Below are 26,803 nucleotides of genomic sequence, written 5' to 3'. Positions count from 1 at the left end.
GCTGGGGGAGGAGGCCGAGAAGGAAGCGCTCGGGAGGAGCCGAGGGCTCCTCGCGCAAGTGCCCGCAGCGCCCGGAAGCGTCCAAAGGCCCGGTGCTTGAAGAAGCCTAGGAGGCCTCTTGGGGAACCACGACGACTTCAACGATGACGCAATAGTCATGCAAAATTATACATGTATATTTAAACCCCACCCGGAAGGTAGGATCCATCCTATCGGCCTCTAAGTGCACAACAGAACTAGAAATGGGGAAGGAAGAAAGGCCAAGAGGTTTAAAAAAAAATTTTTTTTAAGGCGCGCGAGGTGGTGGGGGAGGGGTTGTGGTGGACCACCACAGCTGGCTTATTGCTTGGCACACGCCACCCTCCCCCCCCCCCCCCCCGCCCCAGTAACAACGCAGGCTGTTCACAGCACGAACTTGAATCATTTACTTTGAAACTGGTGCCTAAAGGAGTCACAGCATCTTGAACCTCTGAAGCAACCCTCCAACAGCCAGAAAAAGGAGACCCTGTGGGGTCTGGATGCGGCAAATGTACCCCTGCGTCCTCTGGAGGCAGCATTCTCTGAGGTCGCCTTGCAGTCCTGAGTGTCCTTCGAAGTGGTGGATTGTGATCCCTGAGGATACCCTTGCTCTAAGACTTGGCCTGTGATCCAGGGGGCAACCTCTGACCCCTGCCTGGGCAGAGCTTGGAAATCCTGTCTGTCCGGGTCCTGTTCACTGACCTACAGCGCTGCTTTGACCATTAGGCACTGGAGGAGAGGGCAGGGGAGAGTGCCAGGGAACCACAACCTCCCATCCCCTGCTGAATGTGAGAAATGGCTTTCTTTCATTGATTCACAAGATTGGAAAATGCTATGTTGAAAAGCTGTGCAGAGGTCAACTGGACCATCTCCCTTAGCTCTCTTGAGGTTGTAGATAAGCAAACAGACCTAGAGAGGCAAAGTGGTTATCCCAAAGTCTTCCAGCTAATTCCAGCATTCAAAGACCTGGAGTGTACTTTGGAGAATGTCCCCATGCCTCACTTCCCAGGACTCAACTCTCAAACCCCAAATCTGATTTCCACTGTCCCAGAAAGACTTCCTGGATTATTGGAAGGTCTTTGTGGAGTCACACTGAACATCTCACCAGACCCCTCCACATTTGGGTCTAAGTGTGGGTGTTGGCATTGCCCCACTACTTTAGATTATGCAGTGAATCTGGAAGATAGCTTTTGTATTCTGAATGACAGGTTAAGGAAGGCAGGACAGGGCCTTGCAATCAGGTCTTGGTTCAAGGCCAGTGTCTGCCACTTCCTGTGAGAGGGGAAGAAAGGAGGATTTGCCCCCTTTGCCTACAGGACCATTTCTTTAGGCAGCATTTGTAGAAACTAATGTTCTAAAAGGAAGGTCTATCAGAAGAGGTTAAGAAGCTACCAGAGTACCTCCAGCAGGGAGAGTGCATTTGGTCGCAGCTCTGATACTTGTTAGTGGTGTTACCATGAACATGTGACTTCTCTTCTCCCAGCCTCAGCTTTCTCATCTATAAATGTGAACTCATCTGTGGAATCAGGTCTCACCCTTGAGAACTCTGGAGCCTTTCAGAATGTGTCTGGAGAGATCCTGGTAAAAACTTTGGGACAAGGAGAGAAGCAGTTGCTGGAGACAACGGGAAGGCTTTTATGAGGGATGACCAGGTCTGTCCTGGGACTGGAGGATAAAGGCTTCCCTGAGGCTTCCCCCATTCAGGACTCCAGCCTCTCGGTTCTTATAATACTTCTCAGAGGGGGCAGATATTCACTAAGGATCCAAGAAACTGGAGGATCAGCTCCGGAACCTTGAAGGATAGCGGGAACCCAGGTTCTGGATGCTCTGGGAGAAGCTCTGGGAATGTCAGAGCACCCCAAGTAGGGAGCTGATGTTGGATGAATCATGCAGTGGTGACTTCATTGGCAATGGTGACCTCATCCCTTTGGCCCATAGAAGAACCCAGACTGACTGCCAGGAATACTTAGAGTTCTGGTCTGATTCCACCAGTGCGTATGTGGACGGGTGGGGGCATTATCCTGGATGCCCCAGGTCAGCATGTGGATGAACTGATGGGTTAGCCGGCAGGACCAAATAGATGTCAACAGAAAGCTTACTTTCCAACAAGCAAAGAAGATAATACAGTGGTAAAAACAACAACAACAACAACAACAACAACAACAACAACAACAACAACAAAAGCCAGCTTTCAGATTTCAGGGATTGCAGGGACAGGAAGCAACTTTGTTTCTAAGCATCCGCAGACTCTGCTGGCTATTTTCCCTTTGAAACTGCTAATGTCGAAACACACAGGTCTGTGTGTGAACAGTGAAATCTCTACTTAGCCTTCTCCTCGTTTCCCTCTACTTCCTCCTCTGCATTGATTCATCCTGTATCTCATTTAACAAGCATTTACTGAGGTCTACTAGATGCCAGGCTTTATTCCAGGACGCGGGACGAAGAGCTGGAAAGCCACAATCTCTGGAGAGAGAGGAGGAAAACAAACAGATGAGCAAACAGGTAATTACCGTATGATGTGGTCAGTGCTGTGCTGGAGGCTAAGAGGAGGCTTCTTGAAGTGCAGAGAGGGCTGTTGGGTCTGGGTGTGCTGAGGAAGGATTCGAAGAAGGGTATCACTGGCTTGGGTTTAAGGGGCTAATAGGAGTAAGTTGAGAAAGGCTGGGAAATACAGCCCTGCACCAGGATAGGAGGAAACAGTACACAACTTTTTTGGGATTGGTGAGCCATCTAGGGTGAACAGGGTACAGGATTAGTGGTGCAGGGGAACTGGTTTGTATTAAATTGGGAACTTAATTAATTGAGAATTTGCAGAGCTGTGTATTGTGCTCAGGTGCTATCCGGGTACTTGGTACTCATTTATATGAGCACACGAGATAAAATTTGTAAAGAGTATTTACTGGGTTGTCTTTCCAGAACAGCACCATTTGCTTCTGCTAAATGTTCTTTCTGATTTATTCTCTGTGATCATGTGGTTTAAATAGAAGCTGCCATCTTCTTACACATCCTGCCCCTGCCCCTGCCCCTGCCCCTGCCCCTGGTTGATTAGCCCTGGGTGGGTGCCTGATCCAACATAGGACAGTCAGAGCCATTCCTGAAAAGCTTGAATTTGGGATTCAAAATAGGAGTCTCCCTTGTTCTATGAACTAAACTAGAAGATGTGAGCCTGGAAGCTGTTGGCCATTCATGTTTCACATTCCAGCCATTCACAAAATATCCAATCCAAGAAAATAAAGCTAAAATGCAGAGAGAAACAAAAATGGAAATATAAACCCTCCCTCACCACCATCCCCTCCCCAGAAAGGCAGAGACAGTACAGGCTATTTGTGAATTCTGCTTCTCGTTATCCCTGAGACCCTGTTGTACTATTTTTCTTCAGTTGGTCACTTGAGTTAATGAGTTCCTCCTCCCCTTTTATCTAATGAGTATGGGGTCGTTTTCTGTCACTGGTAATCAAAGGAATCCTGCCTGTTGTTGAAGTAGGTGATGTGTAGAGAAATGAAGAAATTTGCCCAAAGTCACACAGCTGGTAAGTGGCAGAGATGGATTTCAAAATGATCTGTCTTCAAAGCTCAGCTCTTTCCCATGTTCCACATGAGGGAGGCATCAAATTTTTCAGTAGGAAAATGTTTAGAGCTCTCTTTTGAGAAGATCACTCTGGCGGTGGTGTAGAAAATAAATTTGGAGGGGATGAGAGCAAAGGCAGAGACCATGAGAAGGAGAGAGATCATGAAGGTCTGAACCAAGCATCACTGTGAAAATAAAGAGGAGGCCGTGGGGACTGGGGATATGTAGATGACAGAATCCACTGGGCTTGGTTAACACAGCATCCAGAAGAATAGGATAATTCTGAGGCTTCTGTGTTGTTTCCATTGACGTTCTGCCTCTCTTTTACTTTATAATCTCCTGTTTTTATTTTTCTCTACCCTTTCTTTGGGCTTCTTGCTCACTTTTCAAACCTTTCCCATCTCCTATTCCTAACAATGTGACCACCTGCCTAAACCAAGCTGAGAGTAGAACCCCAGAAGGACAGTAAGGCTTTAAAATATATTCACTTTTTTGGTCATTTTGTTTGTGTCCCTTCACATCTACCCAAGAAATGGAAAAATGGATTCCAATAGATCATTTGGTATCACGACTAGGATGCTTTTGGTTGCAAGAAATAGAAAAGTCAACCCAATTGGCTTCACTAGCAAAGGAAGTATATGGGCTTCCTTAGTCAAAACATTCAGAAGTTGCTTGAGCTTCAGGCATGGCTTGATCACAACTCTGGCTTTATTTTTTTCTACACTTCTCTCAGGTTTTCTCTTCTCTTTGGGTCAATTTCCTACTTAGGTTGGCTTCCTTCCTGAAGGATAAGTGGCTGTACCAGGTCCAGGCATTACACCACACTGCCCAGGAGAGAGAGCTTCTCTTGACTCACTCATCACACAAATGACTCTTGGATTTCCTCTGAGCAGATCAGCTTAGTTCATCCCTGACAGCACGGTGGCCAGCAGGATATCAGATGGTTGTTACCTTACACCTGGGCTACTGCCCATCCCTGAAACCATTGCTGTGACAAACGGTTGGGACTACCCTGATCTGGCCTATCAGGCCCCACCCGAAGCCCATGGAGGGAGTGTGCACTGGGGAGGCAACCAGCAATTCCATTCCATCAGGATTATTGCACACCTGGGGCGCCTGGGTGGCTCAGTCGGTTAAGCAGCCGACTTCGGCTCAGGTCATGATTTCGCGGTTCGTGAGTTTGAGCCCCGCGTTGGGTTCTGTGCTGACAGCTCAGAGCCTGGATCCTGTTTCAGATTCTGTGTCTCCCTCTCTCTGACCTTCCCCCGTTCATGCTCTGTCTCTCTCTGTCTCAAAAATAAATAAACGTTAAAAAAAAAAAAAAAGGATTATTGCACAACAAAGTTCCTCGGTCTCTCCAAGCTACGCTAGACATAAAGAACTTTAGGAAAAGCACAATTCAAGATAAGAGGGAAGCGAGAAGGTCCAAGTCAGATCTGTGATTTGTTCCAAATTTCAGTCAGTTGGTTTGTCAATGCATGAATCTATATGCTCACTCTGAATCCCTAATTCTTGGCTTATAGTAGGTACTCTTCTCCACCCTCTGAACCTCTTTCTTAGAATTATTGGCAAGGAGGTAGAATGGTTATCTTCCTTTTACCCAGGCCACTCTTATCTTCTGTTGTTCTTCTTTCCTCCATTGATGCCCAGTATCTTCAGATTGCAGCCTCTTCTCTCCCCAGGGCTCCCCTGCTTCCCAGACTCCACGTGGCCCACTTTATAGCACCATCCCATCTGCCATACCCAATCCTCTTTTCCTTACCATCGCTAAAACCTCCTGTCAGCACCCTTTTTTCTTAGGGCTCAGATATAATGTACCCTGCACAGTTTTTTCGTTTTTTGTTTTTTGTTTTTTGTTTTTGTTTTTGTTTTTGTTTTTGTTTTGAGCTAAGGTGTTAGTAATGGCTTAAACATTGCGCCATTTGGTCAATGGTCCTTAATGATCAGAACAATAAATAAATCCAATAGGATTGGCTCACTTCTTGTTATGGTTCTAGAATGTATCTAGATCCTTTTTTTTTCCAGTTCATTACATACCAGAAACTCAGAAGTATGCCCCACCCTCTGAGAATTTTGGCTCAAGAACCATTAATAATATTTTGCCATCTTCATTCCTGTCTTCTTCTGCAACCTGAGGTCAGGAGACCGGTCATTAGAACTGATAGTGTTACTACCAGTTGCTGAACTGTACAAAAGGCCACTTCTCTAGAGGTTGCTTGTATGGAATACGCATATGATCTGGCAGTGGCCCCCTCTCATAAGCTCCAAAAGAGACTGGATCATGGATCCCTTTTCCAGAAACAAAATGAGTGATTTTATTCCATGCTCCTGTACTGAGTGCCAGAAAGCCATCCAAGATTTGCTAATAGTTCCTCCATGGTGGATGTTTTGGCTGAGCATCACAACCACATTTTGAATTGGGGGAATTATCCACTTCATGAGTCTTGGTGGGAAGAAAAGCTCATTCCTTATAGAAGCTGAAAATCACAGACTCTTGCTTTCCTCGCCAGACTCAAGAGTGAGTGCAACTAGAGTTAAACACAGGGCACACTCTGTGTGGAGGTTGCAGCTTTAGCGGTGGGGACACAATTTAGTTCCTGACACAGGAAGTGGCACCTCTGGGTAGGCAGTAGCGGTGGTGGTTGTGGTATAATTGAATTCCTGGTGCAGAAGTGACAGTTGTACACACTGATTGTCTAGAATTTGGTGGCAGCAATGGTACCAGAAGTGGTTTTCTCATCAGAACAGTGTCTGAGGCACGTGTTGGGCATAGTTCCTATAAAGACAATCTTGAGGGGTGGCTGGGTGGCTTCGTTGGTTGAGTGTTCAACTCTTGATTTCAGCTCAGGTCATCATCTCTGGGTTGTGGAACTGAGCCCTGTGTTGGGCTCTGTGCTGAGCATGGAGCCTTCTTAAGATTCTCTCTCCCTCTCTGCCTGTCTCCCTGCTCACTCTCTTTCTCTGTCTCAAAAAAAAAAAAAAAAAAAAAGACAGTATTAAACAGCTTCTCTGGCCCTTCCGCAATCCTGTGAGCTACCATGATCCTTTGAGCTTCCTTGTCTGTTCAGTCAGCCACAGACAGCTTCTGTTTCTTGAGAACCTAGCCTCTTGAGAAGGGGCTGGAAGAGCACATCACTATATTGAATGTGCTTCCACGGAGGAAGTGGAGATTCCCACTTCTACCATACCCAAGTAACTTCTCCAAGACTACTTTTTTGACTTAGTCTATTCAGGCTGCTATACCAAAATACCACAGCCTGGGTACATTATAAACAGCAGAAACTTATTTCTCATGGTTCTAGGCACTGGGAGTCTGGGATCAGGACACGAGCATGGTTGGGTGAGGGCCCTCTTCTGGGTTGCAGACTTCTTGTTGTACCCCCACATGGAGGAAGGAGCGAAGGAGCTCTGTTGGGCCTCTTTTATAAGAGCACGAATCCCACTCATCAGGGCTCTGCCCTCATGAATAATGGCTTCCTAAAGGCTCCACCTATTAATACCATCACATTAGGCATTAGAGGTGAGGGGGACACATTTGGCCTTTGATACATTCCTAAGGCAAGCTACTCGAAAATTGCACAAAATATATGAAATCACTGTTTTCAGATATTGGACAGCATCTACCACAGGACTGTGATTCCAGAAAGAAAGGAAGGAAGGAAGAAAAGAAAGAAAGAAAGAAAGAAAGAAAGAAAGAAAGAAAGAAAGAAAGAAAAAGAAACGAGGCAAGCTCTGTTGTCACCTTAAATTTTTTGCTGGAAGTACTTTCTGAATTGCAGCACAGGGAGGGGGAACCTAAGCAGACCATAGTGGTCTTGCTGAGTTGAGGAGTTAGCTGAGAAGACTTTTCAAGGCAGAGGATCGGAGAGGAAAGACTATAACAACAAGGACTTCAGCACTATCTTCATGAAAGTTGCTAACACTAAGTTGCACGTACATACAGTGAAACTCCTCAGTGTGAGCTAAACTGCCAGGGAGCATGGGCTGCTTTCCAGGACTCACACGAGGCTGGGACATGTTTGACTTTCAACCAGCCAAAGTGAAGAGACCTTGTTGAATGTCCAGAAAATTCAGTAGAAACTCCAGGAAAGTTATACATTAGTAGAAGGGCTAAATTAGCCCCAGAGTAAAAGCACCTCTAGATGTCCCCTCAACAAAATTTATAAGCAAGTCTCATAAAAAATAAGTTCATCCGTGATGACCAAGACTGCCAGCCAAAACAAATTTCATGATTTGTTTAAAGGACAATGACAAAATACAGACATTCAGCAACATAAGATTCAGAATGTCAAGAATGACCAAATATGCAAAAGGGTAGGGAAATGTAATCAGGAGAAAAATCAGTTAATAGAAACAAACCCAGAAATGACAGATAATAAAATTAGCAGACGAAGACTTAAAAAGGAATAAGAAATAAACATTATATATTATATATATATAATATGTATATATATTATATATATAATGTTTACTTATTCTTGAGAAAGAGAGAGGTAGAGAGCAAGCAGGGGAGGAGCAGAGAGAGAGGGAGACAGAATCCCAAGCAGGCTCCACGCCATCAACATGGAGCCCAATGTGGGGCTCAAACTCACAAACAGTGAGATCATGACCTGAGCTGAAACCAGGAGTCTGATGCTTAACCAACTGAGCCACCCAGTCACCCCTATATATATAAGAACTTAAAGGAAAATGTGAACACGGGGAGGAAGGGAATCTACATATAGAGAGAGAACCATACTGAACTTCTAGAGTTGGAGAATACAATACCTGAAATGAAAATTTCACTGGCTAGGCTTAACAGTCTAACGTTCAACAGATTGAACATTGTAGAAGGAAATATCTGTGACCTTGAAGACATGGCAATGGGAACTATGCAGTCTAAAGCATGGAGACAAGAAGACTGAAGAAATAAAACAAAACATGAAACACAGTACCTGAATGCCCCCACCTTGCCCCCATCACTTGAGGCCTTTTGCTGTCTCCCTCTGACCTCCTGATTCAACATCTAAAGAGTTAATGCCTACCAGAGTAGAGGTCTTTCAAGACCCTTTCCCAAGTGAGGCAGGATCACTCTGGTTGGTTAGCTGTTAAATATAGTGAGTGTCATCCCTGATTAGGGGGTGGGTTAGGATTGTGGGGGCCTACTCCAGTCACCTCTCTGAGTAGAATAAACTCAACCAGAGGACCCTGGGTGAAGGGTGAATTCCTTTAAATAACTTACATTTTAGGAGTTCTCGTGGAGTTTTGTGTTCCAGGAGTGTGGGCAGTACCCAAGGAGGTATCCCTCTGGGCCAGGTCACTGCAGAACTTCTTCGATCTTCACATGCCTGTCTCCTTTGTCTGAAAGAGGATCGCAAGTCCTATGGTTGTGATAGTCTGTGGGGGAGATGATTTCCTCATCACCCGTCATTCATCTATAGGCCCAACAAATTGTTATTAAGCTACCACTGTGTACTCGACTCTGTGGGAAGTGTTAAGATGAGTATAGAGGGGTCAGAAACAGCACCTTCTCCCTCAGGGTCATTGTGGAAGTCCCTATGCATGGTGAGGGACAGAGTTGGATGGATCTGTTCTCTTCCTTGTAAACCGGAACCTTCCCTGTGTCAGGGGTTGAGCTGTGTCTCTCAGCGGAGCTGAGGCCAGTCAGGACCTGTAACAGTGAGAGTTAAATCAATAGCAAAGCAGCACTTGGCATCCGAATGTGTCCCCTGAGGTGAAGACTGGTAGCAAACATTGCCCCTGTGTGTTTCTGACCAAGTAGAGCACCTACACTCTCTTGGGACTGTCCCTGACCGTGGCTCACAGGCTGGAGGCTTGGCCAGCCAGCTCTCTCCGAGGGCTTGTTGCTGACTTAGCACTCACCCTTGGCCTTTTCGGAGGCTTTCTGGGGCTAAGACTGCTATCCTGTGCCTACTTCCCCACAGGCAGCCCAAGGAGTGTGGTTCCAGGAAGGACAGGATGATAGGGGCCCTTTGGTCAGGGATGGAGCCACAGGGCTTTTCTTTCTGGGAGAAACCAGCACTGAAAACCTTTTAGCTACGCAACTTTGAAGCAAATTGCTCTTGGGGAGAACCTGACTGCTTTGAAGGAACCTTCCTGCAGATGTTTGGAAAGGACAAGTTAAGTTATGAATTCTTAATATACATTATTTGGGGAGGGATATTTCTTACCCCGCCCGGCTCTCTCATTTATATAACCTGCCTGGCTCCTGTTGGCATTAGCTCTCTCCGGCCCCAACCAAAGCCTGCTTTGCCACGGGGATGAAGTTCCTGGAATAAAGCCGTATGAGGCCCATCACTCCTGAGCCACCGAAGCAGAGATGAAGCTTTATGGCCACTTCTGATTTTCTCTCTGGGTGGCTCCTTTCACTTTCTGATAAAATGAACTCTCTGGCTCTTGCTTTCTCTCTCCCCAGCTTGCTTCAGAGGGAGCAGAATGTATAATGCCTGCTTTCCTACATCTTTACCCTGAGCTGAATGGCTCAGTCCTGTGCACAGAGCTGCAGCAAGTGCCACCGGGGCCAGACCTTGAGTCACCAAAGCTGTCGGCTCTTCTACCACGTCTCCTTCCATCCCCAACCTCCCTTCCTGTGGTCTTGTCCGAGCGCTCATCCACGCGGTCTTGTCCTGGCATTTGGCTGATAGCCAGACTCTCCTGGCTCCGTCACCACCAGGCTAACCTTCCTAAATCCGGGTTTGGCCAAGTTACAGCCCTGCTCAGACACCTTTGATGGGTCGCCCTTACCTAATGTCCCGGCTCTCAATCTGACATTTTCAAACCTTCCCCAGCTGAACTCCAACTTCTTTCTAGATATTGCTCACTCCCCCTGCCCCTGTGGGCCTGCCTGCCGCTACCAAACCAGTTGTCCTGCACATCCTCAGCATCTTGCCTTTGCCCACAGCATTCTCCCTCTCTGGACTACCTCCCTCTTGCTGAGCGTTGAAATTGTCCACCCTTCATGCCTGTCTTGACTCCTCCCTCCCGGATGGCCCCTTGCTGGCCCCTTGCTCGTAGGACCACTCCTCCAGCTGGAGCCTGCAGCCTGTGTTCTTTCCTGGCTCTCATCCCAGCCCATTTTGGTTCCCAGGCTCCTCTCTACATTTCTGAGCCAAGAAGGTCCTCTCTGGAAAGTCCAAGATGTTGCCTGGAATAGGATGTCCATGTAGACTTGAATGATTCTTGTCTCTTTGGATAAATTCTCCTTAAGGAATACTACCAGCTCGCTACCTTTTCCAGGGGACCTGCCTCCAAAGTGAGGTGTCTGTTGTCACGGATGGTGTGTATCAAAGCACTCACCACACAGTTTACCTACCTGAAGGGCAATACATTATAGAAGAATGCCTGATGAGCTTGGAAGGGGGGCTTAGAACCTTGATGCACTTAACTTCATTCACTTAACTTTCTTGCAACTGCTGATTCTGAACACACCAGGCTGTAATGTGAGGACCTGCGTGCCTGTTCCTTTTCCCCCAGACACGGCTGGTGTCTGCCTTGTTCTCTATCTCCGGTGCCTGGCACATAGTAGATGTTCAACACACATTTGTCGAACAACAACAACAAAAAAAAGCCAGGGATGCCCCCTCCCCGCATATTTAGTATTTGAAATTCCCCCAAAGGAGTCATTATTCTTCTAAATTTCCTCACCCACTTCCTGGGCCCTGCAAGTTGCCCCATGCTCCAAGCTCTGGAAATCCCCTTCTCTCCCTCACCCTGTCATCTCTAAGTGTCTGGAGGCCCAAGTGTGGAGCTTCCTGTCTTTTGGCTAGGGTAGGGAGCCCACACCCAGACGCGTACATCTGCCCTCAGACTTGCTCACAAACCCCAGCTGGAAGGAAGAACCCTTCCAGGGTCTGGGCATGGCTCCAGGCTGACAGACGCACTTTGCCCACCAAGCACTTCTGCCTCCCCCTCCTCCCTGTTGTGGTTTCTGGGGATGCCGCACTTTGCCAGGGTGCACACAGGCCACGTAGGCGAGGGTGAGAGAAGAGAGATTTCCAAGCGCACACTTCATCTACGGACCCCTCCTATGCCCGTGGATACAAAATCAGCAGTTTCAAAAAAGTCTCCTTCCCCAAGGTCAGAAGGAGGGGTTTCTGGGGTATTAACAAGGTTCATTGCTCGACCTGGATAACGGTTACAGGATATTTGCCTCATAATAATTCATTAAGCCGTGCGTTTACATTTTATATGCTTTTTTGAATGTGTGCTGTATTTCACAATAAAAAAGACACACACACAAAAGAAAGTTCTCCCCCTCCACCCAGTGCTCCACTCCCAAGCCCTTGATCCAATCGATCCCTGTTTAACCAGTACCTGTCTTCATCCAGCCCCTGCCGGAGAAGGAGCTTCTTGTCCTCAAGGAATTTCCTGGAGGAAGCAAAGTAACTGGAGCAAGAAAAAAGACACGAACTCCGGCTCTGAATTATATCTGGAAAATAGGCCATGCTGTCATCATTTGGAAGAGTCCAGAGGTCAGGGGGTTGGTGGGGTTCAAACTGGGTCTGGAAATATGGGTGGGATTTAGGTAGGTGGAGAGAAGCAGAGGAGGGCCTTTTAGCCAAGGGAATGGCGTGATCATAAGCTGTTAGGTGCTGTTCGGGGGGGGGGGGGGGGGAGGGGGGAGTACGACAGCGCCTGGGTGAGTCAGTCAGATGAGGGTCCGACTCTTGATTTCCTGTTGGGTCATAGTCTCACGGTTCTTGAGTTCGAGCTCTGAGTTGGGCTCCATGCTGCTGGCATAGAGCCTGCTTGGGATCTTCTCTTTCCCTCTCTCTCTGCACCGCCCCCCCCCCCAATCTCTCTCTCTCTCTCCCAAAAATCAATAAATAAACTAAAAAAAAAAAAAAAAAAAAGCTGTTAGGTGAGACTGAGCCTGATGTGTTGGCCAGGAGTGGGCAATGAAGAGACCCTGGTGCTGAATAGTTCATGAGAGTCAGACTGGCTTGAAGAGTCTTAGATGCTGCCCCCAGCCCCAAATATGGGCAAGGTGGACACCATTGCAGTGTCCACCATTGTTGCACCATTGCAAGCCTGCGTCACTGAGCCCTCAGCAGGAGCAGACATGTGCATTTCCCATTTCTTGGTTCGTTTTGCGCTTTTGCTCAAGCCACAGGCCCATGTGGGCTCATAATCCCCATCCCAGACAGACTGGAAGTTCTATCTGCCAGACACATTACACGGCACCGCATTCTTGCAGAGATGCTTGCTCAATCCCTGATTTCAGCCCTGCTACCCCACCCTGCAGCTGCTGTTAAATCCAGCCTGATAAGCTGTTTAGAGGTAGGAGTACAGGCGGAGGCAGGCAGTCAGCATGGCAGGTTCAGGGACGGTCGTGTGTGCCAGTGTGTGAGGTGACTTCACACACCCCCTGCCCAAGAGCCCTGGAATTCAGGACTTCACCCAGCATGGCCAAGGATGTGGCTGTCACCTGAGACAATGGGCAAGGGGGCCACATGGTGTTGGGAGGTTCCCAGGCTCCAGACAGGGCTACCAAGTTTCATACAAGGAGGAAATACTCGGGTGTGGTTCGACTTACTTTAGGGAGCAGAAGTCACATCAGTCCTAAGTACTCTACATACACAAAGAGCGATTGTGACAGGCATGAAGCCTAAAGCAGAGAAGAGCTAATAGTGGCGGTAGTAACAATGATAGCGCCTGCCAAGCATGAAGATGAACCCTGCGCCTAGCATTAAGCTAAACATCCCCTTCTTCTGTTTGATCCTCACGATGATCCTATGATGTAGACGCTATTGCTATTTCCATTAGACAGATGAGGAAACTGAGGCTTTGAGGTGTGAGCCGCTTTCCCAAAGTCATGGAAATGGTCAACGCAGAGCTAGGATCTGAATTCCAGAAGTTCGACTCCAGCACCCACGCTGTGGAAGCCGGTGATGACCACTTAAGCCCTGTTTGGTCCTGGAAAGGACGTCCTCCTCACAGACTAGAGCAGAGCCCAGCAGCCCCTGTGGTGGGGGTGGCACCCTAAAGACCGACTGGCAAGTTTTGCTTACTCCGGTTTCTTATTCAACAACCTTTGGATTTGGCTTCTCATGTGACTCGCATACAGAGAAAGAGGTTGCGATCTGCCAACTTGACAGCTGTATTTTTCATTAGTCAATTAACAAGCTGGCTGCCTGGGTTCACACACATATCTGTGTCTGCGGGCTTGGATAAAGTGAGCCCACCCCAGAGCCGAAGCCCACCATGTGCCAACTTAATTGCGATTCCAAGGGTGCGAGGGTAGCCCCCAGCCTGGCCTGTGTGCCAAGGAAATCCCTCCTGGCGTCCTTTTGGCAGGCTTGGCCAGCTTTCCCCAGTGACAGCCTGGCTCTTTGGATCCAAGTTGCCTGGTCAGACCGCGAGGGTCCTTTGCAGAAAGAAGGAAGCAACAGTGCCAGGTTCCAGGGAGCGTTCCAAGTTCCACATTCCGTGCACAGACTCCCGGCGCCAGAGCAGAGGCTGACCCTTGGCAGGACGCTGGTAAGTGTTCGTCTGGTACATTTTTCCCTCCACGACATAACCTGGGGCTTCCTGGATCTCCCGCTCTCTGCTTTCAATCCCAAAGCTGGTGACCAAGCAAGGTTACCCAGGAAGACTTAAAAAAATCATTTCATTGCCTTATTTAGGAGCAGAGAATGTTTTGCTCTGTTTACAAAAGTGCAGTTTTTAAAAAATCACATCCTGAAATAACAGGACAGTTTCTTAGACTTTGAACCAAAGTAAGTTTTGGTCTTCGTCACAAACATTGGGTTGTTTTACCACCAAATTTGGTGAGTGGTGCATCTTTCTGGGGCAGCATTCCAATTTTTTTTTAATTTTTGAATTGTGGTAAAATACACAGAACATGAAATCTACCCTCTTAATACATTTTTAAGTGTACAGTACAGTATTATTAACTGTATCTATGTTGTTACACAGATGTCTAGAACGTTTTCATCTTGACTGAAACTCTACACCCATTTGCCCATTTTCCCCAACCCCAGCCCCTAACAACCACCATTCTACTTTCTGCTTCTGACTTTGACCACTTTAGATACCTCATGTAAATAGAATTATGCAGTATTTTTCCTTCTGTGCTTGACTTATTTCACTCAGCAAAGTATCCTCAAGATTCATCCATGTTGTAACATATCATAGGCTTTTTTTTTTTAATTTTTAAATGTTTATTTATTTTTGAGAGAGAGAGAGAGAGAGAGACATAGAGAGCAATCAGGGGAGGGGGCAGAGAGAGAGGGAGACAGAATCCTGAGCAGACTCTGTACCAGCAGCACAGAACCTGATGTGGGGCTCGAATCCACGAACTGGGAGATCATGACCTGAGCCGAAACCAAGAGTCGGATGCTTAACCAACTGAGCCCCCCAGGTGCCCCACTTTTTTTTTAAGGTTGAATAATATTCAATTCTAGGTATATACCACATTTTCTTTATCCATTCATTGGTGGTGGAAGCACATTTAGATTGTTTCCATATCTTGGCTGTTGTGAATAGTGTTGCAATGAACATGGGAATGCTAATATCTCTTCAAGATCCTGATTTTAATTCTGGGTAAATACCCAGAAGTGGGATTGCTGAATCATACGGTAGTCCTGTTTTAATTGTTTGAAGAAACTACGTGCTATTTTTCATAGCTGCTACACCATTTTACATTCCCACTAATAGTGCACAAAGGTTCTAATCTCTCCACATCTTTGCCAGCACTTGTTATTTTCTTTTTTCTTTTCTTTTTCTTTCTTCCTTCCTTTATCCCTCCCTCCCTTCCTTCCTTTCTTCCTCCTGCCCTCCCTCCCTCTCTTTCTTTCTCTTTCTCCCTTTCTCTTTTTCTTTCTTTCTTTCTTTCTTTCTTTCTTTCTTTCTTTCTTTCTTTCTTGATAATGGCCATCCTAACAGGTATAAGATAATATCTCATTCTGGTTTTTATTTGCAGTTCCCTGATGTTAGTGATACTGAGCATTTTTCACATACCTTCTGGGCATTTGTATGTCTACTTTGGAGAAATGTCTAATCCTTTGCTCATTAACTTGTTTCTTTTTTGTTTGTTCTTTGTTATTGAGTGGTAGGAGTTTCTTGTATATTTTGCATATTAACACCTTATCAGTTATATGGTTTGCAAATATTTTCTCCTATTCTATGGAGAATAGAAATATGCCGTATTGTTTTCCTTTGCTGTGCGTATTTTGAGTTTGATGTAGTCCCATTTGTCTATTTTGCTTTTATTGTCTGTTGCCTTGGTGTCATGCCAAGAAATCATTGCCAAGACCAATATTATGAAGATTTTCTCCTATGTTTTATTCTGGGAGTTTTGTACTTTTAGGTCTTATGTTTAAGTCTTTAATACATTTTTAGTTGATTTTTGTGTATAGTGTAAGACAAAGGTCCAATTTTATTCTTTTGCATGTGGATATCCAGTTTCCCTAGCATCATTTGTCAAAGAGACTGTCCTTTCCCTGTTGTGTGGTATTGACACCTTTGTCAGAGATCATGTATGATATATGTGTAGGTTTATTTCTAGGCCCTGTATTCTGCTCCATTGGTCTATATTTGTGTCTTTATGCCAGTACCAGACTGTTTTAATTACTGTAGGTTTGTAATATGTTTTGAGTAAGGCCCCTGACTTTGTTCTCTTTCAAGATTATTTGGCTATTTAGGGTCCTTTGTGGTTCCATATGAATTTTAGAATTTTTTTTTCTTTCTTCAAAAAAATGTCATTGGGACTTTGGTAGAGATTGTATTGAATTTGTAGATGGCTTTGGTTAGTATGAACATCTTGATATTAAGTCTTCTAATCCATGAACATAGGATGTCTTTACATTTATCTGTGTCTTAATTTAGTTTCTTTCAGCAGTGTTTTGTAGTTTTTAGTGTACAAGCATTTGGTGTCCTTGGTTAAGTTCATTCCTAGTATTTTGTTCTTTTCTGATGATATTTTAAATGGGATTCTTTTTCTTTCTTTCTTTCTTTCTTTCTTTCTTTCTTTCTTTCTTTCTTTCTGTTTTTTTAGTAGTAGAAATAATAATAGCACTTATTATGTTCCAAGGCATTGTTCTAAGCACTTTACATACATTATCAACTGGTTTCACCTTTTTTTTCTTCCAATATGTAACACAGTGTTATACTAGTTTCAGATGTACAATATAACGAATCATCAACAATTCTATACATGTCTCAATGCTCATTACTCTTAATCCCCTTTATCTATTTTACCCACACCCCACCAACTTCCCCTCTAGCAAGGACCAGTTTGTTTTCTGTATTTAAGCGTCTGGATTTTTGTCTATCTCTCTCTCTTTTTTTCCCTGTTTATTCATTTGTTTTATTTCTTAAGTTCCACATATGAATGAAATCACATGGTATTTGTCTGTCTCTGACTGATTTATTTCTCTTAGCATTATACTGAATTGTTGCCTTAATTTCCTTTTTGCATCATTCATTGTTAGTGTATAGAAACTGAATTTTGTATGTTGATTTTGTATCCTGCAAACTTGCTGAATTATTTTATTCCAACAGTTTTTTTTGTGGAATCAATGGGGTTTTCTAGATACAAGATTATGTCATCTGAGATCATTTTACCTCTTTTTTTCTGATCTGGAAACCTTTTATTTTTTTCTCTTGTCTAATTGCTTATAGCTAAGACTTCCAATAATGTGTTGAACAAAAGTGGCAAGAGTTGGTATCCTTGTTTTGTTCCTGATCTTAGAGGAAAGACTTAGATCTTTCTTACAGGAAAGACTTAGATCTTTTGGTTTTTCACTATTGAGTATGAAATTGGCTATAGGCTTTTCATATATAGCCTGTATTAAATTGAGGTAATTTCCTTCTATTCCTAGTTTTTGAGTGTTTTTATCATTAAAGGATGCTGAATTTTGTTAAATGTTTTTCTGAATCTATTGGAATGATCTTGTGATTTTGTCCTGCATTCTGTTAATGCGGTGTATCACATTGATAGATTTTTGTATGTTGAGCCATCTTTGCACTGTGGGGATAAATACCACTTGGTTATGGTGTATGATTCTTTTAATGTTCTGTTGAATTCGGTTTGCTAGTATTTGTTGAGGATTTTGCATCTATGTTCATTGGAATACTGGCCTGTAGTTGTTTTTTCTTGGAGTGTCTGGCTTTGGTGTGAGGTTAGTACCAGCCTCGTAAATGACTTTGGAAGTGTTCCCCATTCTTTAGTTTTTTGGAAGGGTTTTAGAAGGATTAGCATTAATCTTTAAATTTTAGGTAGAATTCTCCACTGAAGCCCATCTGGTCCTGGGCTTTTGTTTTTTGAAAGGCTTTTGATTACTGATTCGATCCCCTTACTATATAGATATGTTCGGGTTTTCAGTTTCTTCATAATTCAGTCTTGGTGAGTTGTATATTTCCAAGAATTTATCTATTTCTTCTAGTTTCTTCAATTTGTCAGTGTATAACTGTTTATAGTAGTCTCTTATAATCCTTTTTTATTTTTGTATTTCTGTGACTGCATTAGTACTCCTTTTTCATTTTGATTTTGAGTCTTCTCTGTTTGTTTTTTAGTCCATCTAAAGGTTTGTCAATTTTGTTCATCTTTTCAAAAACCAACTTTTAGTTTTATTGCTTTATTTCCTTTATTTTGCTAATTCTGGGCTTAGTTTGTTCTTTTTCTAGATCCTTGAGGTATAGAATTAGACTGTTTGACTATCTTTTTTAAAAATTTTAAAAAATGTTTATCTTTGAGAGAGAGGGTGAGTGAGGGAGAGGCAGAGAGAGAGGGAGACACAGGATCTGAAGCAGGCTCCAGGCTCTGAGCTGTCAGCACAGAGCAGATGCAGGGCTCTAGCTCACAGACCGTGAGATCACGACTTGAGCCGAAGTCAGACGCTTAACCCACTGAGCCACCCAGGTGCCCCTTGACTATTTTTTTTTTTTTAATGTAGGCATTTACTGCTATAAACTTCCCTCTTAGTACTGCTTTTGTTGCATACCATAAGTTTTGATATATTGTATTTTAATTTTTATCTCAAGATATTTTCTAATTCCCCTTTGGATTCTTCTTTGACCTATGAGTTGTTTAAGAGTGTGTTGTTTAATTTCTCTATGTTTGTGAATTTCCCAATTTTCCTTCTGCTATTGATTTCTAGTTTCATTCCATCATGGTTAGAAAAGATACTTGATATGATTTCAATATTCTTAAATTTGTTAAGACTTGTTTTATGACCTAACATGATCTATGCTGAAAAATGTGCCATGTGTGCTTGAGAAGAAAGTGGATTCTGCTGTTGTTGGGTAGACTGTTCTGTGTATGTCTATATGTCTGTTAGGACCATTTGGTCTATATTTTTGTTCCAAGCCCTCTGTTTCCTTGTTGATCTTCTGTCTGGATATTCTACCCGTTAATAAAATGGGGTATTAAAATCTCCTAATATTATTGTGTTGCTGTCTATTACTCCCTTCAGTTCTGACAACTTTCACTTCATATATTTGGGTGCTCTGATATTGGGTGCATATATCTATATTTATAATTATTATATCTTCCTAGTAAAATTATCTTTTACCACTATAAAATATCCTTCTTTGTCCCTTGTAACAGTTTTTGACTTAAAAACTATTTTATATGACCTAAGTATGGCCACTCCTGCTCTCTTTTGGTTACTATTGGCACAGAATATCTCCTTCCATTCTTTTGTTTTCATCCTATGTGTGTCCTTAAATCTAAAGTGAGTATCTTAAAGACAGCATGTATTTGAATCTTTAAAAAAATTTTTTTTAAATGTTTATTTATTTTTGAGAGAGAGAGAGAGAGTGAACAAGAGAGGAGCAGAGAGAGAGAGAGAGAGAGAGAGACAGAATCCAAAGCAGGCTCCAGGCTCTAGCTGTCAGCACAGAGCCCAGCATGGGGCTTGAACCCACAAACCATGAGATCATGACCTGAGCTGAAGTCAGATGCTTAACCAACTGAGCCACCCAGGTGCCCCTTGAATCCTTTTTTAAAAGAAGGTAACCTATTCAGCCACTCTAGGGAGTTTACTCCATTTACATTTAAAGTAATGACTGATAGGGAAGAACATGCTATTGCCATTTTGTTCATTGTTTTCTATATGTCTTGTAGCTTTTTTGCTCCTCTTCCTCTCCTGCTGCCTTCCTTTTTGTTGACTGGTTTTAGTGATGTGTCTTGATTCCTTTCTCATTTTCATTTGTGACCATGGATGTCCATTTCCTTTTTCCAACATTGGGGTGTTTCTTCAAATAAGTTTTCTGTCACTGGAACTCCCATATTGCATATATTGATTCAGTTATCAATATCCCATATGTCCCTTAGGCTTTCTTAAACTGTTTTTTTTAATGTGTATCTCTGACTGGATAATTTCAAATGACCTGTCTTTGAATTTTTGGTTTATTCTTCTCTAAATTAAGATTGTTGTTGAACTCCTATAGTGAATTTTTCAATTCAGTTACATTCTTTAGCTCCAAAATTTGTTTGGTTCTTTTAAATATTTTCTATCTCTTTGTTGCTAGTCTTATTCTGTTCATGTATATTTTTTCTGAGCTCATTAAGCATCCCAGGAAGGCTTTTTAAGATGTAGATTGTCAGACCCTATTGATAGAGATTCTAATTCAGTAGTCTGTAGTGGGGCCTAGAAATCTGTTTTTCTGAAAGTTTCCCTAGGTGATTCAAATGTACACTTCCAGTGAAAAGGTGAAAAGACTACCCCCAACCCCTCCCACTCCCAGTTCTCTCCAAGATGTCATCATCTGTCTACTAGTATTCTGCTTTTTTGTATTAGTTGAGGGGTCTTGAAACCCTTCTGCCTCTAGACAGCCTTCCTGGATTGAATCCCATCTGACAGTGAGTTTCTTATACTTCTTCCCAGCCCATTCCAGACCAAAATGGACATACACTTCCCATTTCTGTGTTAATTTGGCGTTTCATCCCTTCAACTTGCTATTTGAGTCTTAAGCCATCACTGTCTAAAAATCTTCTGGACTAAGCATACCCTAATTTTCTAATCATTTGATGATGCAAAAGTGTTGAGTGTAGCAGAGGTAGAACTCTGGGAACCTGTGTTCACATCTCTTTTCTTATAGGGTATGATCTTGGACAGGTTGCTTTTCCTTCCTGGGTCTCAGTTTCCTCATCTGTGAAATGAACAGTGATAGATAATCTTCGCAATCCTTCCTTTTGGATCCTGACTCTCTCCTTCCTTCCCTTATGCACTCCATAGCTAAGGAAGTGAAACTCCAAGGTCATTCCTGAAACGCAGTCCTAAATCAAAGGAACCAGAGGGACTGCCGGTTCTCCCTCTGCCTCCCTTTCCAGGAACAACCATGGCTTTGAGTGATGTCGATGTGCAGAAGCAGATTAAGCACATGATGGCTTTCATTGAGCAGGAAGCCAATGAGAAGGCCGAAGAAATAGATGCCAAGTCTGAGGAAGAGTTCAACATTGAGAAAGGACGTCTTGTGCAAACCCAACGACTGAAGATTATGGAGTATTACGAGAAGAAGGAGAAGCAGATAGAGCAGCAGAAGAAGATCCAGATGTCTACCGTGAGGAATCAGGCAAGGCTGAAAGTCCTGAGAGCCCGAGATGACCTCATCTCAGAGTTGCTGAGTGATGCGAAGCTGAGACTTAGTGGGATTGTGGCAGACCCAGCAATCTACCAGGGGCTGCTGGATAAGCTAGTGCTTCAGGGTCTGCTCCGACTGCTGGAGCCTGTGGCGATTGTACGCTGCAGGCCACAGGACCTCCTCCTGGTGGAGGCTGCAGTGCAAAAAGCCATCCCTGAATACATGATGGTCTCCCAAAAATGTGTGGAAGTCCAAGTGGATCAAGAGGTGCACCTGGCTACCAACACAGCTGGAGGAGTGGAGGTCTACAGCGGCAATCAGAGAATAAAGGTTTCGAATACCCTAGAAAGCCGACTGGATCTCTTAGCCCAGCAAAAGATGCCTGATATACGAAAGGCTTTGTTTGGAGCCAATGCCAACAGAAAGTTTTTTATATAAGCCTCTGAGAAGGGAAACTCGTGTTGAATTGTCCAGCCATAAAAGCCTAAGTTATTAGGGCAAAGGAAACAAGTAATGTTTCCTCCTCTCTGCTGCTTTGATAGGATTCTGTCTACTTTCACGAAATAGCCTTTGAATGGCTAAAGGCATTGTATTTTGGAATAAAACCTGAAAACGCTTAGAAATCTACTTCTGGTTTATCCACACATACCGCATCTTCTGGTCAATTCAACAGTCTAGATGGACGGGAGTGAAGACATCTGCTCTTTAGCTTGTCCTTCAGATGAGATGGGCATGATATTAATGGCTTGTGGGTCTGAGTGCTCTAAAGATTGTCAATATTATCTGAAGTGTGTTTTCCTTCTTTTCCTTCAGCTTTCTGTGCTTCTGTAATTTAATGGGATTTAGAGAGCTTTCTCGTGTGTACAGGGTGTATGAGCCGCATAGTTACACATGGTTCCATGAGCAGAAGAGCCCGGCACTCAGGGTTTAGTGCTCTGTAGCCAAGGCCTTGAAATTCTTAGTTTTGAAGGTGTGTATTACAAGTGAAATCTGATGGGTCTTCGGAGCCTGTGCCAGGGGCTTGGAGCCTTGGCTCATGCCTGGTACCGGCTACTGAAGCCTACCCTCCTCCCTGGATGGGTTCTTGACCACTCACTTCCCAGCTTGCTGGTGCCCTGAGACCCAGCCTCCCCCTCCCTCACCCAGTGAACAGTGCTGCTTTCTGCCTTTGGTGAGGGCTGGTGTGGGCCGGTGTGCATGCAGGGAGGGTCAACGGTGTGTGCATGTTCTGTAAAATCTTAGAGGTGGGCATGATGGTTGCCATTTCTGCCCCAGAATGGCAGATCCATGGCACATTCAGCAAGTGAGTTGGTGAGGGTGAGTCTCTTGCCCACCAGATGCTAAGCACATCCGGGTGTGGAGGTTTAAAGACCCTGGGATTCACCTGTCTGCTGTGGGTTGGGTTGGCCAGTCCACTGTAATGGGAGATGTCTGGCTTAACCTCCCTGACTCCAGCCAGGACATAGCACGTGGACCTGGGGGCTGATGAGAAGATGGACCCAGCAGCTGTCAAGCTTGCTGGGCCAGAGTCTCAGATTGGGAACTTCAGGAGCTTTGAGGGGCTGCACTTGCCCCGGAAAGTCTCCCAGTATCTGATGGAATTCTCCATCACACAGCTCAGTGCCTGCGGGGGACTTAGGCTCAGCTCTTTGGCCGGCTTGACATATCTTCCAGGAGAAACCAAGAAACACAGATTGTATATGTTGGTGATTCTCCATACACGTATTATGCAATATAAAGATAAATGATAAAATTCATGTTAATGATTTAAAATGTTAATATTTATTGGGGCGCCTGGGTGGCTCACTGGGTCTGTTGGATTTCTGACTTCGGCTCAGGTCATGATCTCCTGTCTGTGAGTTCAAGCCCTGAGTCAGGCTCTGTGCTGACAGCTCGGAGCCTGGAGCTGGCTTCAGATTCTATGTGTCTCTCTCTCTCTGCCCCACCCCACCCTCATGCTCTGTCTCTGTCTCTCTGTCTCTCTCTCTCAAAATAAGTAAACATTAAAAAAGTAAAATGTTAATATTTATTTACTTAGCCATTAAATAGCAAATAAATACCATGACAAGTCAAAAGAGAGACTACAGAAGAAAAAGCTTTGTATTTTAGGACCTTTAATTGTACTTTTTGAAAAAAGGGTATTTTCATTTTGCATTGGGCCCTGTAAATTATGTTGCTAGTTCTGCACGGGTTTATTGATTTACAGTCTAATCTATGCCCAAGTGTGGTTTATGTATTAACATAAAATTTTTTTGAAGAAAAGAATCCCCAAGCAGCTCTGCCAAGGACAGAATTCGGCTTATGTGGTCAGGAACAGAAATGTTTGGAATCTCAAACACAAAGTAGCAGACATTATTAGGAAACAGGGGTGTCTCACGGAGCCTGGGGATAGGAATGTCTTACGGTCTCAGGAGAGGGCTGGACCTGGGAACCTGAAAGCCATCCGAAATCCTCTAGCCGGCTGTTTTGTTTTCTTTCTTGTGGGAGTGACTTTCCCTACTGCACGATTTGAACGGTGGGGTGGACATGCCTCAGAAAATTTACATTCTAAAGTTTGCATGTTGTAGTTCCAGAAACAAACTTACTTCTCTTGGAGCCAATTCCACTTTCCTGAGAGGGGATCTGTTTGGCCCAGTTTAGGTCAAATGTCCACCTTTGGTCCACGTGACGCCTGGGGCAGTTCTCAGAGGAAAGGGGGTGTCAGCGAGAGAGACTCTGCCAAGGGTGTCTTCTGTGTGGGTCTTTTTGAGTTGTGAGTTCAGTCATTTATCGAACATTTTGTGAACGCCAGCACTGAGTTAGGCCCTGTGCTAGGTGCTGACTGTGAAGAATACAGTGTGCGAGTGCCAGCTGAGAGTTGTATAAGAAGTACTGTGAGAATATGGTAATGGGAAGAGAGGGTCACAGAAGGCTTCTAGGGTGCTGCCAGTTGAACCGAAGTAAGCATTTCAAGCAAAGGGTGGGAGGGAAGCATATGCAAAGGCCCTGAGGTGTGAAAAAGCAAATTGTGTTAGAGGAACTATGTGTAGTTCAGTGTGGTGAAGTTTGAGGGATGAGGGCAAAGTGACCACGACGAAGCTGGAAAGAGGCACAGAGCCTGATTATGAGGTGCTGTGTGCGTTGCTCAGGAGTTAGGTTAATTCTGGTGGCTGGGTGATGAGCGGTCATTGAAGGACTTTAATTTTTTTTAATGTTCATTTTTGAGACAGAGGGAGACAGAGCGTGAGTGGGGGAGGGACAGAGAGAGAGGGAGACACAGAATCTGAAACAGGCTCCAGGCTCCGAGCTGTCAGCACAGAGGCTGACACGGGGCTCCAACTCAAGAACCGTGAGATCATGATCAGAGCCGAAGTCGGATGCTTAACTGACCCAGGTGCCCTGTGAAGGACTTTAAACAGGAGTGAAATCGTGAGAGCTGGACTTTTAAAAGATTACACTAGCGTCACTGTGTGTGGAAAATACATTGGAGGGATGGAGAGGCTGAAGGCAGGAGCCCTGTTGGAGGTTATTTACCGGTCCAAGTGAGAGATGATAAATAACCTACTCAGCTCTTTTGTGAGATAGGTCATATTCACTGATATACAGGCTGGAAGAGACTAGAATTAGTGACTTACGTCTTACCACCGCCCTCTGCCCCTCACTCTGTCTGCCAGAAGACTCTTTCACTGGTTCAGGCTTGAGGCGTTCTGGTAGCTTTGCATCATATTACAGCTTTTTCTTATAAGAATGTTCTCCTCAGAGCCCTCCCCCTCCTGCCATAGCTGTCATGCCAGGCAGGCCCGGCAAAGCATTCCCTTCCCTGTTGCCCAAGCCCTTAGCCGCCTCCCCTCCTGGAAACCCAGACCCCACTTTCTGCTGTAATCCAGGAGTGTCTGAACCCCCTTTGCCCACCCCAGCTCTGGCCATCTGAGCCGCCTTCAATCCATCAGTGGGGCTTCTGACATTAATTCATCTCCAAAACAACTGACAGGTGGATTTTATGAAGGTTTTGTGCAAAGTTAAGTTGAGGAGTTTAAGTCCCACTTAAAATATCTATGTTTTCCCAAACCTTTCTGTCTCCCGAGGCTGCCAGATACTTTCTCTTTCTCCCCAAACTTCTCCTCAGCCTCTCAACCTTTGGGCTCCAGTCTCCTCCCTCATAACGTCCCCTCAGTGGAACAAAAACCCCGGTGTCTGAGGAGCACTGCTCCCTCACTGTCCGTGGCTGCAAGCACTATGCAGTTCCTGATGAGGACCTTTCATGCACCACCTTTATTTACTCTTAGCTGCTTTTTCTACTCAGCCCATCTTTTTATTTTTTTTTAAATTTTTTTTTAATGTTTATTTTTGAGAGAGACAGAGACAGAATGCGAGTGGGTTGGGGCAGAGAGAGAGGGAGGCACAGAATCTGAAGCCTGCTCCACGGCTCCGAGCTGTCAGCACAGAGCCTGACGTGGTGCTCGAACTCATGAGCTGTGAGATCATGACCTGAGCCGAAGTTGGACGCTCAACCGAGCCACCCAGGCGCCCCAGCCCATCTTTTTAGACATAGCTCCTTATGGGCAGGGGCAGCGTCTTGATTCTTTTTTCTTCCCGTTTCCTGCTCCCTTGTTAGTTAGTGCTGACCTTGGGTGTGGTTGTAGTAGATTCTGAACAGACTTTGGGGTTGTTATACTCTTTCCCCACCTGGCTCTGGTTTCTGGATGGAGGCCTCCAGAGTCTTTCTCCTCTTCAACCCACAGATTGTGCCGTAGAAAGAGGCAAGTGTGTGAGATGGGGGCCAGGGGAAGAGTGCCAGGACTGTAATCCAGGACCGGTGCTTGACAAGAACATCCCTCTGTACTGTGCCCTCCTCCTCCCCTGGGAGGCTGCAGGTGGGCGGAGCCCGAGCTCAAGCAGGACAGTACCCTGCCTCACTTCAGTCGGGCTTGGTTACCTTCTGGACAAACCTGTGGGTTTATTGCATCCCTTCCCTCCCAGATGGGAGGAACTTTGCTTTGGACCTGAGTGCAAAGGTAGGGGCTGTGGAGGGGCTGGGTCCTCCCCAGGGACCTCAGCCATGGGAGAGGCAAATCTTAGCCTTCAACACTGGCCTTGACCTGTGGGTTGAGCTGCATTCTGACAGCTGTGCTCGTGCAGGAGTCTGCTTTAGAAATGCTTGCACTGGGCACTTTGGGTTAGTTGGCTGGTATAAATGTACACACATTCTTTATTATGGTAACTGTCCTACCCTCAAGAAGACGTGTGTAAGCTCCTCAGTCCCTTTGAGCCAAAAGGAGCAAACTGTTACAACCACAGGCAGGCGCAACCCTTCCCCACCAATCTCCTCATTAACACTTCCTCCCGAGGTGCAAGGGAAACTGTTTGCCGCTGACAGACAGAGGCTGTGCTTATGGGGAGGCTGCCTCTGCAGGCTCATTCCCTGCTGGGGGGCGGCTGGGGGGGGTCTGAACACCCACCGTAGCCAGGCCCTGCCCCTCCCTGAGGCCTCTGCCCCAGGGACCCAGGAATCCTGTTGGCAGGGGTAGTTTGGTGGAAGGAGAACATAGATTTAATTTTCCAATTTTGAGTTACCTGCAAAGGCAGAAATGGAGGGGATGTTTGAGCGTGTGCTAGAACCTCAGAGGAGTAGAACCTCAGAGGAGACCAGGAAAGCAGACCAGCAGATTAGAAAGTGCTGCAGGGGGGGGGTGCCTGGGTGGCTCAGTCA

General features: G+C 45.0%; 1 protein-coding gene across 3 annotated transcripts; it reads left to right on the top strand.

The window, feature by feature from the left end:
• The first annotated feature begins 9 nt into the window (after window positions 1-9).
• ATP6V1E2 (ATPase H+ transporting V1 subunit E2) lies at window positions 10-21,733 on the top strand. Of its 3 annotated transcripts, none has more exons than XM_045445941.1 (2): window positions 10-2,520; window positions 20,864-21,733. In XM_045445941.1, exons 1-2 carry the CDS (start codon window positions 2,430-2,432, stop codon window positions 21,550-21,552), a joined length of 780 nt encoding a protein of 259 aa, XP_045301897.1. In that variant the 5' UTR covers window positions 10-2,429; the 3' UTR covers window positions 21,553-21,733. The 3 variants fall into 3 exon arrangements, with proteins under 3 accessions (XP_045301897.1, XP_045301900.1, XP_045301898.1); XM_045445944.1 differs by having other exon boundaries at window positions 20,769-21,733; XM_045445942.1 differs by lacking the exon at window positions 10-2,520 and adding an exon at window positions 13,644-14,064.
• The last annotated feature ends 5,070 nt before the right edge of the window (window positions 21,734-26,803 follow it).

This window comes from Leopardus geoffroyi, chromosome A3 (assembly GCF_018350155.1).
Source record: "Leopardus geoffroyi isolate Oge1 chromosome A3, O.geoffroyi_Oge1_pat1.0, whole genome shotgun sequence".
In the NCBI taxonomy this organism is placed as follows: Eukaryota; Metazoa; Chordata; class Mammalia; order Carnivora; family Felidae; genus Leopardus; species Leopardus geoffroyi.
This window is presented reverse-complemented; position numbering and strand designations above follow the sequence as displayed.